Raw genomic sequence first — 14456 nt, forward strand, 5'->3', positions numbered from 1 at the left:
GCCCCATAGGAGAATATCTGCATTAAGATGTCATCCACACTAGGGAAAAAGTTTGAGAACCCCAGTCTAGATTACTGGCGATGGTAACGCAGGTGTTTTCCTTACCATGACACACCTTCATGTGTAATGGTCTTGTCAGTATATTTGTTGTCTCATTTTATAGAGAAAACAGCTAAGCTTTTAATTTGAGCAACCTCCTATGACTATATTGCTGCTCCCATGATCTGTATTCATTGTTCCAACAAACCCTATAAAACGCAATTGGGGGAGGGAGAGATATTTTTTCATTTGAAATATTTATTCAAGCAATTCCCAGTACAAAGATGCGAAAAAACAGAAGGTGTGTGGGTGATGCCTACAAGATCAAAGGGATTGCACAATGAAATGCCCTGGGCATACTTTGCAAGCAGAAGTCTGGACAGCCCATTATAGTGCAGTCCTGCAAACATGAGTTTGACAGCTTTGTCATTTGTGCTGAGCATATTGTCTTCTGCTGAGAGGAGCACAGGGGTCAGGAAAAGAGATCTCCTCAAGTGAAGTTACAGGTTGATGGCGGGAATGGAGGTGGGGCAGGCTTTGGGTGGTGGGTGAATAGCCAGCATTTCACCTCATCGGACTCTTGGTTGCAATCCCTGTGAGGGAATGTTTAAATCCAAACTAACTGGCTGTTTCTAGTGGTTTCACTTGTTGTTTGATTGCACAGAAATATTTCTGTTGATAAAAGGTTTTGCAAAGTCGTATTTTTATAAAATCTTCAGGCCAAATCCTTTCAACTTCACATAGTGCTTTCAAATCTGCTTGTGTGAGTAAGTGCTACTCAACGTGAGTAAGACTGGCAGACTCTAAATGCTGGGTCTAAATTAACCATAGTGTCCATTTAACAATACTATATAACATTATTAGAAACAGCTCATGTGCATCTGCAATTCCTGACTAGCTTTGGCGATCCAAAGGGAGAACTTCTTACATTACATTGTATGTTTGCTAACTAAAATGCTAGCAAATCCAGTCTCCAATTTGGGATAGCTCCTTTCCAAATTTAGCTTGCAAAAGATGAGTGGTTTTCAGACATTTGTGAGATGGCTGAAAGTCAAACATGGGTTGAACTGAACTGTACAGTTGGTGGAATATAACATACCGTATGCAGTCAGCTGCCTAGAAGGGCAAACACCAGTTCAAGACAAGATTGCAGTTACATGATGACAAAGCTATCTGTGCAGTGAGTTATAATCAATTTGTCCTGGCTGAGTCTGCCCCTTGTGGACGGTCACCAGTCTGCGGTAGTGAACCTTTGGATTCCACCTGCTTCCAGCCTACTGGGTTTGTAGAGAGGCCAGGCACTGTCTCTGCTTCCTCCTCTAGACACACTCCCAGGGTGTAGACTGCGTGTCTGAACTCCTTCCTTGGGATGGGAGACTCCACCGGCCAACTGCTCTCGACCCCAGGGTCAGTGCTGAACCTCCCAAGGCTCTTCAGTTGCTTATGCATGTTCCCATGCAGCACTTCCCTCCTGCCTCTGCCCCATGGGATGTCTGGTTTATAATTTGATTCTTCAGGAACATGTGGCTGTGCAAGGAACTTCTTAAAAATGCACACTTTACTCTTAGGGCTTGTTTACAAAGGGACAGTCAGGAAAATTAATCCGAATTCAGATTAAACTAAACCAAATTAAGGCCACTTTAATTCTGAACGAGAGTGTTCACACAGGGGTTTAATGCGGTTTAACTAATCCACTTTAAATTCACATCTTTAGTTAGTTCGGATTAATTTCCCGAGTATCCCAGTGTAAAGAAGCCCTTAGAGAGCACAGGACATTTACCAATCTAGCAAATCAGCAAACATCTTTAACACAACCCCACTCTTGAATCCTCACTGCTACTGAGTCCTTGGGATTTGGACCATGTCCTTGGGTGAAGGCAAAGCCCCACTTCCCTGGGGGAGGTCTGTTTGAGTGGTGGAATGGCTCCATTTCCTTACAGAGCATGTCATTTTCAAAGCAGTCTGTGCCACCTTTGTTTGTTTGTTTCTATACTTCTGCTGGGGATTTTCCATGCTCCAAACCCCTAGGAATTACTGGGGCAGATTCATCAAAAGTCAATGGTTCTGTTGGTAGCAACCTCATTGTTCTACCAGGGCAGAGGAAGTGAATGTTAATGGACCTTGATAGCCCTGTCACACAGTCTCCAGACATAGCTGCCAGCTTCCTGCTACAAGATGGATGATCGCCTTCACAACGACTGTTACAAGTACCAGTATTGTTCGTAAAACAGCATGGAATTCATAACTGGACCCCAAACTATCCCATAAGGTATGACTGTACAATTAATGCCAATGGCTGTTGCAAAGACTTTGGGGTTTAATGTCCCTTCCGTGAATGATCATGAAACACATTATTGTACATATTTCAAAACAGCAAATAAGTTGGTGCTGGACCGGAGGTAACCTGGCCCCTAAGAGTGGTGTTCTTGAAGATAAAACAGATTTTGACAGCAAGATTTTCTCTGACAAGTGTCTTGTAGACAAGGAATTTGGGTTCTTGGAGGCTCCACTGAATGCAATTTGGTAAGTTCCTTTTGTCACATTCTTTATGTGCTTCGCTGACACATTTGTGATGAGACCATGTGTTTGACAGGTTGTTTTCCTCAAGTCACCCACCTATTTCCAGCTCTTCTATCATCATCAATATACCTAGCCCCTGAAATGCTGGCATTGCAGCTGTGCAGTGCACCTTCCCGCATTGCCGCAGAGTATCTACCAATCTGGAGGATACTGTGTCCCTCCATCTTCCATGCATATTCCACATCGCTCACTTTCACTTGATTCCATTCATGGCATTCATTTTCCCAGTGGCTTTGAGCTCAGGCCAGTGTTGTGTGCATTTTGGCCCAGATCCTCAAAGGTTTTTCGGTGCCTAACTCCCAGACCGTGGTGTCTCAGGAGATCATGTCCTCTATAGCCCAGAAGCCTGGATAGGGAAATATTACATTCCCTCTGGATAAATACAAGTTGCATCAGAGTATTTCATCAGAGTATGAGTATTGCATCAGAGTATGATTTTCTGCTCTTTATTTCTTCAGCCATGTAAAATGATGGAGTGTTGTCTATTGGTTACAGAAGTGGGGGAGGGAATCAGGAATCCCAAATTAGGTTCTCTGCTCTGCCCCAACTCACTGTGTGACCTTGAGCAAGTCACTTAGCTTCCCTGTCCCTCAGCTGAACGCTCTGAAATATAGGGGCAATCACTTATGTCCCTCCCGGGGGCCTTGTGTGGGTTAACTATAGACGGGCTGCTGCGAGAAGGTTTATCATCATCATCCTCACAGCTACATCAGTGCCAACCTTCCCCCCAGAACCTGCAATCAATCGCCACCCTACTATGCTGGGATGCTCTGGCCCCATGAAGAGCAGTACAGATTAGGGCTCAGCCAACCCACCCCTTGGCGTGGCCCTTTAAGGTTTTGGGAGTTCACAAGGGTGCAGTAAGTGGCAGAGGCAGATGCTGGCAGAGAGGAAGCAGTTCTGGGGAATAATTAGTGTTTGGGCGGAAAAACCCATTACTGTTCCTTTAAGGAGCTCGGACCAGGAACTTTGTAGTGCAGGGTGGGCAGCCTTCCACTCTCTACTGCCAGGCAGTCTGAGCCCAGGAGAGTAGGGCAGAATAGGCTGTCTCCTCCCATGTAACAGAGAGAAGCTTGCACTGCACGAGGCAGCTGTCTGCCTGCTGACCCCGCCAAGGCTAGGGAGAAAGAGTTGCCTGGGGAAAAGGGCCAGCTGGGGAGAAGCTGGCTGAGGCCTGCCACTGGCCTGAATTACACCCCAGCTCCCAGAGGATGGCTGAGGCCCTTCTCCAGGGAGCATGGAAATTATAACCCAGCTCCAGGAGACAGGGCTGGAGAGTCTGGAACTGGGGAGAGGGAGCCTACCTGAACCGTATCCGGACCCCAGCAGGGCGTGGACCTGAGGGGCTAAAGATGAGGGTTTTGTACTTTGTAGTCGAGTTAATAAATCACAGCCCACACAAAGGGGGTGTCTGTTTGTAGTACTGGCGGCTGAGTAAATGATTGAAAGAAGGATGTGAAGGCAGTGCTCCTGTGGGCAACAAGGGGCTGCACATGAGGGTTGTGCTGTGACACCTGCCCTGACAGGGACCCCCCAGGAGCAGGAAGTAAGATCGATCGCCACAGTTCGTTGAGCTCTTGAAACTGCAGGCAAAGGCTTCTGGCACTGAACAACCAACAGAGGTGGGCCATAGCTCATTCTCAGTGCATGGAGCCACTCGTTCCCCTGCCCCTCTTGCCTGGTGTGGGACATACCATGCTGCTGAGCCCTTAGGTGATTCGCTGCTCGATACGTGTACATGGAATAAGGCAAATGAAGTATGAGGTTTTGTTCTGCTCTCTTTTGCAGAGCCTGCCCCTGTAGTGACGGAGGCCACAGACAGGAAAGAGAAGACAGTGTTGGGGCTGACGCTGCTACTTCTAACTGCGAAAGGAGCATTTTTTTCATCAGTGTTGTGTATGAAATGCAGCTGATACTGTTTTTAAAACCCTCCTTCTGAGAACAATAAAAAGTTCCAAACAGCAGCTGGTGACAAGACTAATTTGGAAACTGCTCCCCTGTCCTTGCTTACTGGGCATTGGACCAAGCTATGAAATCAGGTGCCACTGAGAGGACTGGTCCCCGGGTAAGACCCTGATCCAGCCAAGCACTTACACACACATGTTGCTTTGAGCACATGAGTCGGCCCATTGACAGAGCTCATGCTTTGCTGGACTGGGGGGCTGCCCAGTGCATCCGCTCCTGAACCATTCAGTCAGGGAGAGACTTTCCACTCACCTGAATGGCAGCAGGATCAAGCATTATGTTTGCAGGTGGGGGCAAAAGGTGCATGTAGCATTCATCTGTGTCCAGGCCAGGCACAGCTGTGGTCCTTTGCTCAACTAGGCACAGTGATTGCTCCTCATAGCAACTCCTAGGATGCTAGAGGTGTCCCAGTCCCCCATCCTGAAATGGACATGCTTCCTCTACATGTCAGGAAGCACTGGGGGTACCCAGATTTTTACCATATTGGTTAATAATTGAAGCTATCTGGTAGCGAAGCTGAAATGCACTTTCTACATTCCTTCTTCTCCTATGTGCTAATTGCCTTCCTCTGCAGCATGGGACACTTGCAGCTGTAAACCAGTGTAAATGGTGAATTCTCTGTTACTTCAAGTCTTTAAATCATAGTGTGAGGACTTCAGTAACTCAGCCAGAGGTTAGGGGTCTATTACAGGAGGAGTGGGTGGGTGAGGTTCTGTGGCCTGTGATGTGCAGGAAGTCAGACTAGATGCTCACGATGGTCCCTTCTGGCCTTAAAGTCCATGAGTCAGTGAAGGTGACCTGGGATTCACACCCCCTGTGCGTGTGTGTGTGTTTGAGCCCATCGTTATAGGTCTGTGCATGAGGGCCATTTACATGGCAGCCATTAGGCCATCGTACGCACAGGATGACGACCTCACTGTACAGGGTCAAGCAGAAGAACAGGCTGAGCACGGAAGGGGAAAATCCCTTTTTTAAATAGTCAGATTTTCAATAGCAGCAAACAGGGCCGCCCGGGGGGGGGGGGTGTGCAAGAAGTGGGGCAATTTGCCCCGGGCCCCACAGGGGCCCCCACGAGAGTTTTTTGGGGCCCCTGGAGCGGGGTCCTTCACTCGCTCCGGGGGGCCCCGGAAAACTCTCGTGGGGCCTGGGCCCCCAGAGCTTCTTCCGCTTCGGGTCTTCGGTGGCAATTCGGCGGCGGGGGGTCCTTCCGCTCCGGGACCCGCCTCCAAAGTGCCCTGAAGACCTGCGGCAGGGGGTCCTTCTGCCCTGGGACCCGCCGCCGCAGTGCCGGGTCTTCAGCGGCAATTCGGCGGCGGGGGAAGACCCCAGGCCCCCTGAATCCTCTGGGCGGCCCTGGCAGCAAAGGGCATTCAGGATACTGCTTGCAAGGGACAGTTGTTCATATGTAAATGGGTTATTTATTCAGAGTCACTCTAGGATGGGAGGCTCCCCAATAACATTGTAAAGCTGCCTTATTAAGGGGAACAGGCAGGATTCACCCTCAGCTTGCTGGTGGGGATGTAAATTACATCTCTCATCACCCACCTGGACCCTGTGCAGAAGGAGCATTGACCCAGGAATGAACCTGGGCCTATATACATATAAAAAACAGAGTCCTTCCCTATGTTACTGATGATGCTTGAAGAACGACATCCATGTACAACCTAGTTTTCTTCTCGCTCCTTAAAATATTTGATTCCTTTTTGCATTTTTCTCTGCGTGGGCAGTGAAAATAGGTTGGTCAGTTTCACCTTTCTTTTAGACAGTTTTGTTTTCCGGCTCCCATGCGCTAACAGGAGGCTGTAATGTTTGGGTCAAAGGAGCATATTTTATCTTAAGTTGAGCAAATAATTAATATTTTTTTCAGTTCAATGGCTGAACTGAAATTTTTTGAAAATATCAAAATGAATTGTTTTCATTTAAAAAAAAAAATTCAATTTTTTATTTAGCCAAAACTATTTGCCGATTCAACCCAAATATGTGACTAGTTTTGTTTGCCTGAAAAAATGCACAAATAAATAAATAAAATAAATCAATAAATAAAATGGCCCAGATCTAGTTTTAAGATAGCTAAAAAGTGTTTTTAATAATGAAACCATTTCTCTGGGGGTTTATTGTAATGAACTCTGCCAGTGTCCATTTAAGCAATTGACAGCATTAGGGCGGGTTGGAAATATTGTCCAAATTGGTAGTGTTGCCTAGTGCACACATGCCTGCCTGCACATCTTAATGTAACAAAAGCATATGCCCACCGACCCCCACACAACTATACACACCCACCTACCCAGCGACACACCTGCATGCAGCACATACATACACACCTCCAATAGGCGCACACACACGTACAGCCACCCAGACACAGGTTGGTGCACACATATCTGCATACATGTGCAAACACACCCGCCCATTGACAGACCCTTGCATCACACACAAGCATGCATGCGCACGTGCCCTCACCCCCCTACACGCACACAGGCTGCCAGGGTTAGAAATGAGGCCACTTGGCTGCCGTCAGCAGGCGGCTCAGAAGTACCAATTGCTCCTTTTCCCCTTTGGTTTTGAATATGCCAATTGTAGCTGAAAAGTTAATTTTCAAATCTGCCTCCAGCTTCCAGAACAGCAGAAATGCTTATCACTACGTGGGCTTCCCCATTGCTCTGCTGAGCAGAATGGGCACAAGCTATTGTGAAGTCACAGCAATCTCATTGCTTTGATTGGTGCTGTTCCAATTTGGGTATTTTTATATTCCATTTCCCTGGGTTCGAGGGGGGGAGGCGGGAGGCTGATTTCTTCTGCTGGGCTTGGCAAAGGTTTCCCCTTGCGTTTGCACTTGGGAATGTTCCTAGAGCTCTCAAATCCAAATCCAGAAGGCTCCACTCAGGTTTTCCCCAGCCCCAGCTCAGACACAGTCACGTTGCCTTCAGCAGGAGTCTGCCTGCGTCTAGAGGGAATGCAAGCTGAGTAAAGAGCTCAGGATTTGACTCCAGGATCCCAGCATTATGGAGACAGCAAATCCCTTCTCAGTAATGGGGCAGTAAGGAGCTTGGCTGTGCACTGTGATTTCATCACAAGCAAAGAAATGATAGAAGGAGGAAGATCTCCCTCGCCAGTGCCCTCTTCACAGGAAGGTTTATTCCAGCTCCTGGATGCTGGTGATGCTGTTTAACCACAAAGAACTGGACTGCAGTGGCCCAAGCAATCCCACCGTACCCCCACTCCATGCAAGGGCTGGGCACAATGACACTCCCTTCGCTTCCAAGGCAGCGGGAGCCACTCCCTTCTTGTGACCATGAGGCACGCTGAGCATCCTAAGAGATGCACCTCATCCCTCTGTTCAGCAGGGGACTCTGGCAGGCACCATACCTCCTCGAGCTCCCCATGAGGCCAGGCAGGTCTGGGCACCACCTCCCTTCATGGAGCTGTTGGCAAACTCAGCCTGGCCTTAAGAGTCAATTCACAAAGCTGGACATGAGGGGTGAATATACAAGGGATGTGCCCTGTTTGGGCCACAAAGCGCAGGGTTTGTTCAGGCAGACGGAGGAAGTGGTGACCAAAGAAGCCAGAGAAGGCGGGGCTAAAGAAGAAATTCTGCCTCCCTTGCATGGGCCATGACTCCACCTCCTCTCCACACCTTTGTGGCACATGAAAAGAACTGGCCACATGGTCAGGGATACGCTTAAACCATGACACTGTGTAGTGCACAGTTTGGGGAGTTGCACTGGCCCCTGTGCAGGTGGCACTCTGCCTCTTAAATAGCAACAGGTCAGATGGTACCAATCTAGGTATTCAGAAGGCTCTGGAGAAGACACTGCTGATCGAAGTACACAATCTCGTTTGAAGCAGCAACTCTCCAAAGGGGGCTGGAGGGACAGCACCTATCTGTAAAAAGAATACGCAGGGCCAGCGAGGGAATCCCAGAGCAGGTACAAACAGTTACGACAGAGTTACAAACACCGAGGGGGTCATGATGTGATGGGCCAAGCCAGCTTGGCTTCTGCAAAAGAACATTGTGACTGGCTCATACTCTGCTCAAACTCTTTGTTTGTTCTGACAAAATAGGGAGTGAGGAACAATAGGTGGATATAATTTATTTCAACTTTCAAAAAGCCTGTGACAAAGTCCCTCTGAAGAGGTCACTAATGAAGCGAAGTCGTGGGGTTAAAGGTGATGTTCTGAAACAGTCCAAGGGACAGAAAACAGAGAGTGGGAATAAATGGTCCATTTTCATACTGGAAGGAATTAGCACCGGGGTCCCATGTGGCTCTGTACCAGGATTGGTGTCCCATAATATACTTATTAATGAGCTGGAAACGGGGGTGAGCAATGAGGCGGCAAAAATAGCAGCTGATTGAGGTTAGTCAAACCTGAAGAGGGACTTCCGAGGGACCTACCCTAGCAAGGTGACTGAGCAGCCATGTGGCCACGGAATTCAGAGCTGACAAATGCAGAGTCATCCAGACTGGAAGAAAGATTCTGAATCATTCAGACCTCCACCCGGGTACTAATTTAACACTCAGGAGAAACTCCTGGGCACCACTGTGACCAGCTTAGCGATGACTTCTGCCCAATATGCAGTGAGGAGCTGAAAAGCAATCAAACATTAGGGGGTATAAAAAATGAGAGAGGCAGTGATCCTGGGGTATTACAGTGCTGTTATAGAGCCAGAGAACATTAGCAAGCTGGCCTTTATGCTAAGACCACTGAAATCATTAACGTTAGAGATGAAGTTTCTTGACACCTTAAATGACTGCTTCTTGGAGCAGCTAGTCCTGGGACCCACAAGAGGAGAGGCAATTCTTGATTTAGTCCAAAGTGGAGCACAGGATCTAGTCCAAGAGGTGAATATAGCTGATAATAATAGTGACCATAATATAATTAAATTTAACATCCCTGTGGCAGGGAAAACATCACAGCAGCCCAACAGTGTAGCATTTAATTTCAGAAAGGGGAACTATACAGAAATGAGGAAGTTAGTTAAACAGAAATTAAAAGGTACAGTGCAAAAGTGAAATCCCTACAAGATGCATGGAAACTTTTTAAAGACACCATAATAGAGACTCAACTTAAATGTATAACACAAAGTAAAAAACACAGTAAGAGAACCAAAAAAGTGCCACAGTGGCTAAACAAGGGAGTAAAAGAAGCAGTGAGAGACAAAAAGGCATCCTTTAAAAAGTGGAAGTTAAATCCTAATGAGGAAAACAGAAAGGAGCATAAACTTTGGCAAGTGAAGTGTAAAAATATAATTAGGAAGGCCAAAAAAGAATTTGAAGAACAGCTAGCCAAAACCTCAAAAAGTAATAGCAAAAAAATGCTTAAGTACATCAGAAGCAGGAAGCCTGCTAAATAACCAGTGGGGCCACTGGACGATCGAGATGCTAAAGGAGCACTCAAGGATGATAAGACCATTGTGGAGCAACTAAATGAATGTTTTTCCTCAGTCTTCATGGCTGAGGATGTGAGGGAGATTCCCAAGCCTGATCCATTCTTTTTAGGTGACAAATCTGAGGAACTGTCCAAGATTGAGGTGTCATTAGAGGAGGTTTTGGAACAAATTGATAATTTAAACAGTAATAAGTCATCAGGACCAGATGGTATTCACCCAAGAATTCTGAAGGAACTCAGGTGTGAAATTGCAGAACTACTAACTGTGGTATGTAACCTATCATTTAAATCAGCTTCTGTACCAGATGACTGGAGGATAGCTAATGTGACACCAATTTTAAAAAAGGGCTCCAGAGATGATCCTGACAATTACAGGCCAGTAAGCCTGACTTCAGTACCAGGCAAACTGGTTGAAACTATAGTAAAGAACAGAATTGTCAGATACATAGTAGAACATAATTTGTTGGGGAAGAGTCAACATAGTTTTTGTAAAGGGAAATCATGCCTCACCAATCTACTAGAATTCTTTGAGGGGGTCAACAAGCAAGTAGACAAGGGGGATCCAGTGGATATAGTGTACTTCGATTTTTAGAAAGCCTTTGACAAGGTCCCTCACCAAAGGCTCTTAAGCAAAGTAAGCTGTCATGGTAAGCTGTCACCTCTCATGGATTGGTAAATGGTTAAAAGATAGGAAACAAAGGGTAGGAATAAATGGTCAATTTCAGAATGGAGAGAGGTAAATGGTGTCTGTACTAGCACCAGTGGTGTTCAACATATTCATAAATGATCTGAAAAAAGGGATAAACGGTGAGATGGTAAAATTTGCAGTGGATACAAAACTACTCAAGATACTTAAGTCCCAAGCAGACCGCGAAGAGCTACAAAGGGATCTCACAAAACTGGGTGATTGGGCATCAAAATTGCAGATGAAATTCAATGTTGATAAATGCAAAGTAATTCACATTGGAAAACATAATCTCAACTATATGTATATAAAATGATCTGGTCTAAATTAGCTGTTACCACTCAAGAGAGAGAGATCTTGGAATAATTGTGGATAGTTGTCTGAAAACATCTACTTAATGTGCAGCAGCAGTTAAAAAAGCTAACAGAATGTTGGGAATCATTAAGAAAGGGATAGATAATAAGACAAAAAATATTACATTGTCTCTATATCAATCTATGGTCCACCCACATTTTGAATACTGCATGCAGATGTGGTCATGTGGCCATCTCAAAAAAGATATATTGGAATTGGAAAAGGTTCAGAAAATGGCAAAAAAAATTATTAGGGGTATGGAACAGCTTCCGTATGAGGAGAGATTAATAAGATTGGGACTTTTCAGTTTGGAAAAGGAACAACTAAAGGGGGATATGATACAGGTCTATAAAATCATGACTGATGTGGAGAAAGTAAATAGGAAAGTGTTATTTATTCCTTATCATAACACAAGAACTAGGGGCCACGAAATGAAATTAATAGGCAGTAGTTTTAAAACAAACAAAAGGAAGTATTTCTTCACCTGTGGAGTCAACCTGTGGAACTCCTTGTCAGAGGTTTTTGTGAAGGCCAAAAGCATAACAGGGTTCAAAAAACAACTAGATAAGTTCATGGAGGATAAGTTCATCAATGGCTATTAGTCAGGATGGGCAGGGATGGTGTCCCTAGCCTCGGGTTTTGTCAGAAGCTGGGAATGGGCAACAGGGGATGGATCACTTGATGATACCTGTTCTATTCATTCCCGCTGGGGCACCTGGCATTGGCCACTGTCAGAAGACAGGATACTGGGCTATATGGACCTTTGGTCTGACCCAGTAGGGCCGTTCTTATGTAACAAGCCCACTACATACCCTCTCATTGGACCCAGCAGCACTGCTGAGTGTATTGTTAAATCCAACAGCATGAAAACTTTCACAAAAAGCCACAGTTTGTCTCCCCTTTGCACTGGGGGAGCTGAGATGATAGAGGGGTCGAGGTGCTCTGAGGACAACAGTCTGGAGAGCACTAATTAAGAGTCATTTGCATTTTTTGTGTGTTTCAGATGGAATTCATACACTGACCTGTGCCCTGATGCTGCTAAACACAGATCTTCATGGCCACGTAAGTAGAGCTTATCGAGGCCTCGTTCCTTCTTTCTTTCCTCCCCAAGTCTTTACCGTTCTGTGGGCCATGCTGCCGGAGTACCTGGAGAAGCAGGGTGGGTCAGAAGAGAGCACTCTTGAGACCAGGCCAGGTGAATGCCCAGCAGTGCCTGAAAGACAGCCCTGGAGACAGAGCCTCTGTTTGTGTCAAGCCCCACATAAGTCAATGGCAAATCTCCCATTGGCTTCAATGGGGCTAGGATCTGGCCCTTTTGGTATGGTACAGGTCCAGCCCAGTTAGTGGCAGTGTACCTTTGTTCCCAGTCTGTCCTGCCGGGGAAGGACCCTCTGGAGCTGGGGGCAGAGGGACATTGGCTCCCCTTGACCATTTGCTCCTGGGGGTGAGCTGAGATATTGCCATTGATTGGGGGATGGTTGTTACAATGGAGGCACCTGAGGCTAAATTCACCCCAGCTGGTTCTCTATTGACTTCAGCAGAGTTCCCTCCATGCACAAGTCTGATCCCTGCTTGCTAGGACCTGGACTGAGATCCTCCCTCACCCAGCTCATGTCACACAGCACCATGCACTGAGCACTGTGAGATGCATTGAGTCACCTCCCACAGCAAAGCATGCTGCAGCAGGACGGCGGGGTATAGGGGACCCAGGCCACTGATTGGAGGCAAGGCTGGTCTGACAATGGCAAGAGGGTATTTAGGGCGATTTCACCAGGTGCCAAAGGATTCCTAGCGCTGCACATGGTCAGAAATGAGCATCTTCACAGCCAGGCCATGTATGAGAGGGGAAACCTAACTGACTGTAGGGTAGTAGCATTTGAAAACAGGGAGCCCAGGAAATGCACAGAAAAATGACTGGCATCCCAGTCCTACCCCATGAAGGGGATGGTCCTGTTACCTTTGACTCCAGCAGGAGCACGGTCCTGGGACATAGGGTGTGGTCAGCATTGTTAGTCTGCCCCCAGCGTCTCTCCCCAAGGCTTTGCTGATCTGACCCCAAGCCTGTATGTCGCACAGGGGCACAGCTTGAGGAAATGCCTGTGGGCAGTGAGTCTCAAATCAGTCCTGATTTGGCTCTCCTAGGAGGAGAGAACCTGAGGCCCTGGATTCCCCTTGACATGCATGGATCTCCGGAGATCCTGTAGGGGCTGTTCCCATGCAGGTCTGTGCTCTGCACAGCTGTTACAGTTGGAACCACATTGCCAATTGCTCACCTGGCTGCCACTGGCCCTGGCCCCTCCCACCATGCGTCAGCATTCCCTGCCTTCCTACATCCATGGGTAGGGGGACCAGATAGCAAGTCTGAGAAATCGGCATACGGGGTGCAGGGCAATAGGCGCCGATATAAGACAAAGCCCTGAATATTGGGACTATCCCTATAAAATCAGGACGTTTGGTCACCCTACCCCTGTGTTTTAATCCCAGGTTCGCTGGGGGGGGGGGGGGGGGCAGACTTCCCTCTTCCCTAGAGTGAGCCCAGAGAGCCTGCTCACCCCACATGCATAGACTGGCAAAGGCCAAGCACAGCTTTACCCCTGTGCAGCCCCATGGATGGCAGTCATGCCTAGGGGCCAGGCAGGGGGCTGGAGAGGTGTGGCCATGAGCTAGCTCCTCCCACACACTAGCCCCCAGCAATAGCAAGGCTTGCCAGGAAAGGGATTTTGCCTCCAAAGGCAGGCATCTCCTTAGTGCCCCCAGTGCGCAGTCTGGCCCTTAGATCTTTAATTAGCTTTCTGCATGCAAGCCCCCATGTCCTGCTCCTGTGTGAACCCCTCCTCAGTGGGGCGAATCCAGCGGGGAGCTGAGCTGCCCCCCTTGCAGAGCTTGTAGGTGCAGTGCGGCGTGTCTCAGCGGACTATGCGGGTGCTGGGGGTGAGGGGGGTGACCAAGACGTTACCAGGAGCGGGCCAGGCTCGCCTGGAGTGCAGTCACCAGCCTGCTGCTCTGGCCTTCCAGCTGGATGTTGAGTTCTCACACCCATGTTCTCAGCGTGCGGTGGTGGGGACCAGGCGTTTGCACCAGCACCGCCCCTAGAATGAGCCATCTGGCTGCAAACGCTCATTGATGGCAGGATCACAGCCGCCCTCTGCCACTGAGCCTGGGGGGAGAGGAGTGAGCGCTACCCCCAATGGCATCCATAGGGCCTCACGGCCACAGCCCAAGCAGCCCGCTCGGATGCTGTTCTGCTGCGCCCGCCGCTCCCTCCTTCACACACACGCTGCTCATGGGATGATTATTAGTTTGAATGTGTGCGTTTTTAGGGCCAGATCAGATTTGGCTGCAATTCTGACAGAGGCACCCCTGTGGCCCGCTCACCCATGTGCTGAGAGGAGGTTTCTTCCTGCCCCTCAGGCTGGGAGGACAAAGAAATAATGTCCTGCAGATGGAG

General features: G+C 47.9%; 1 protein-coding gene across 1 annotated transcript in view; it reads left to right on the plus strand.

Annotated features, from left to right (window-relative positions):
* The window catches only part of PSD2 (pleckstrin and Sec7 domain containing 2), a 146786-nt gene that overhangs the window by 90091 nt on the left and 42239 nt on the right, over positions 1-14456 (plus strand). Inside the window, exon 7 of the mRNA XM_054037678.1 lies at positions 12012-12070. Within this exon, the coding sequence (XP_053893653.1) occupies positions 12012-12070 (59 nt within the window). The remainder of the gene's footprint in view (positions 1-12011; positions 12071-14456) is intronic.

Source organism: Malaclemys terrapin, chromosome 8 (genome assembly GCF_027887155.1).
Source record: "Malaclemys terrapin pileata isolate rMalTer1 chromosome 8, rMalTer1.hap1, whole genome shotgun sequence".
NCBI lineage: Eukaryota > Metazoa > Chordata > Testudines > Emydidae > Malaclemys > Malaclemys terrapin.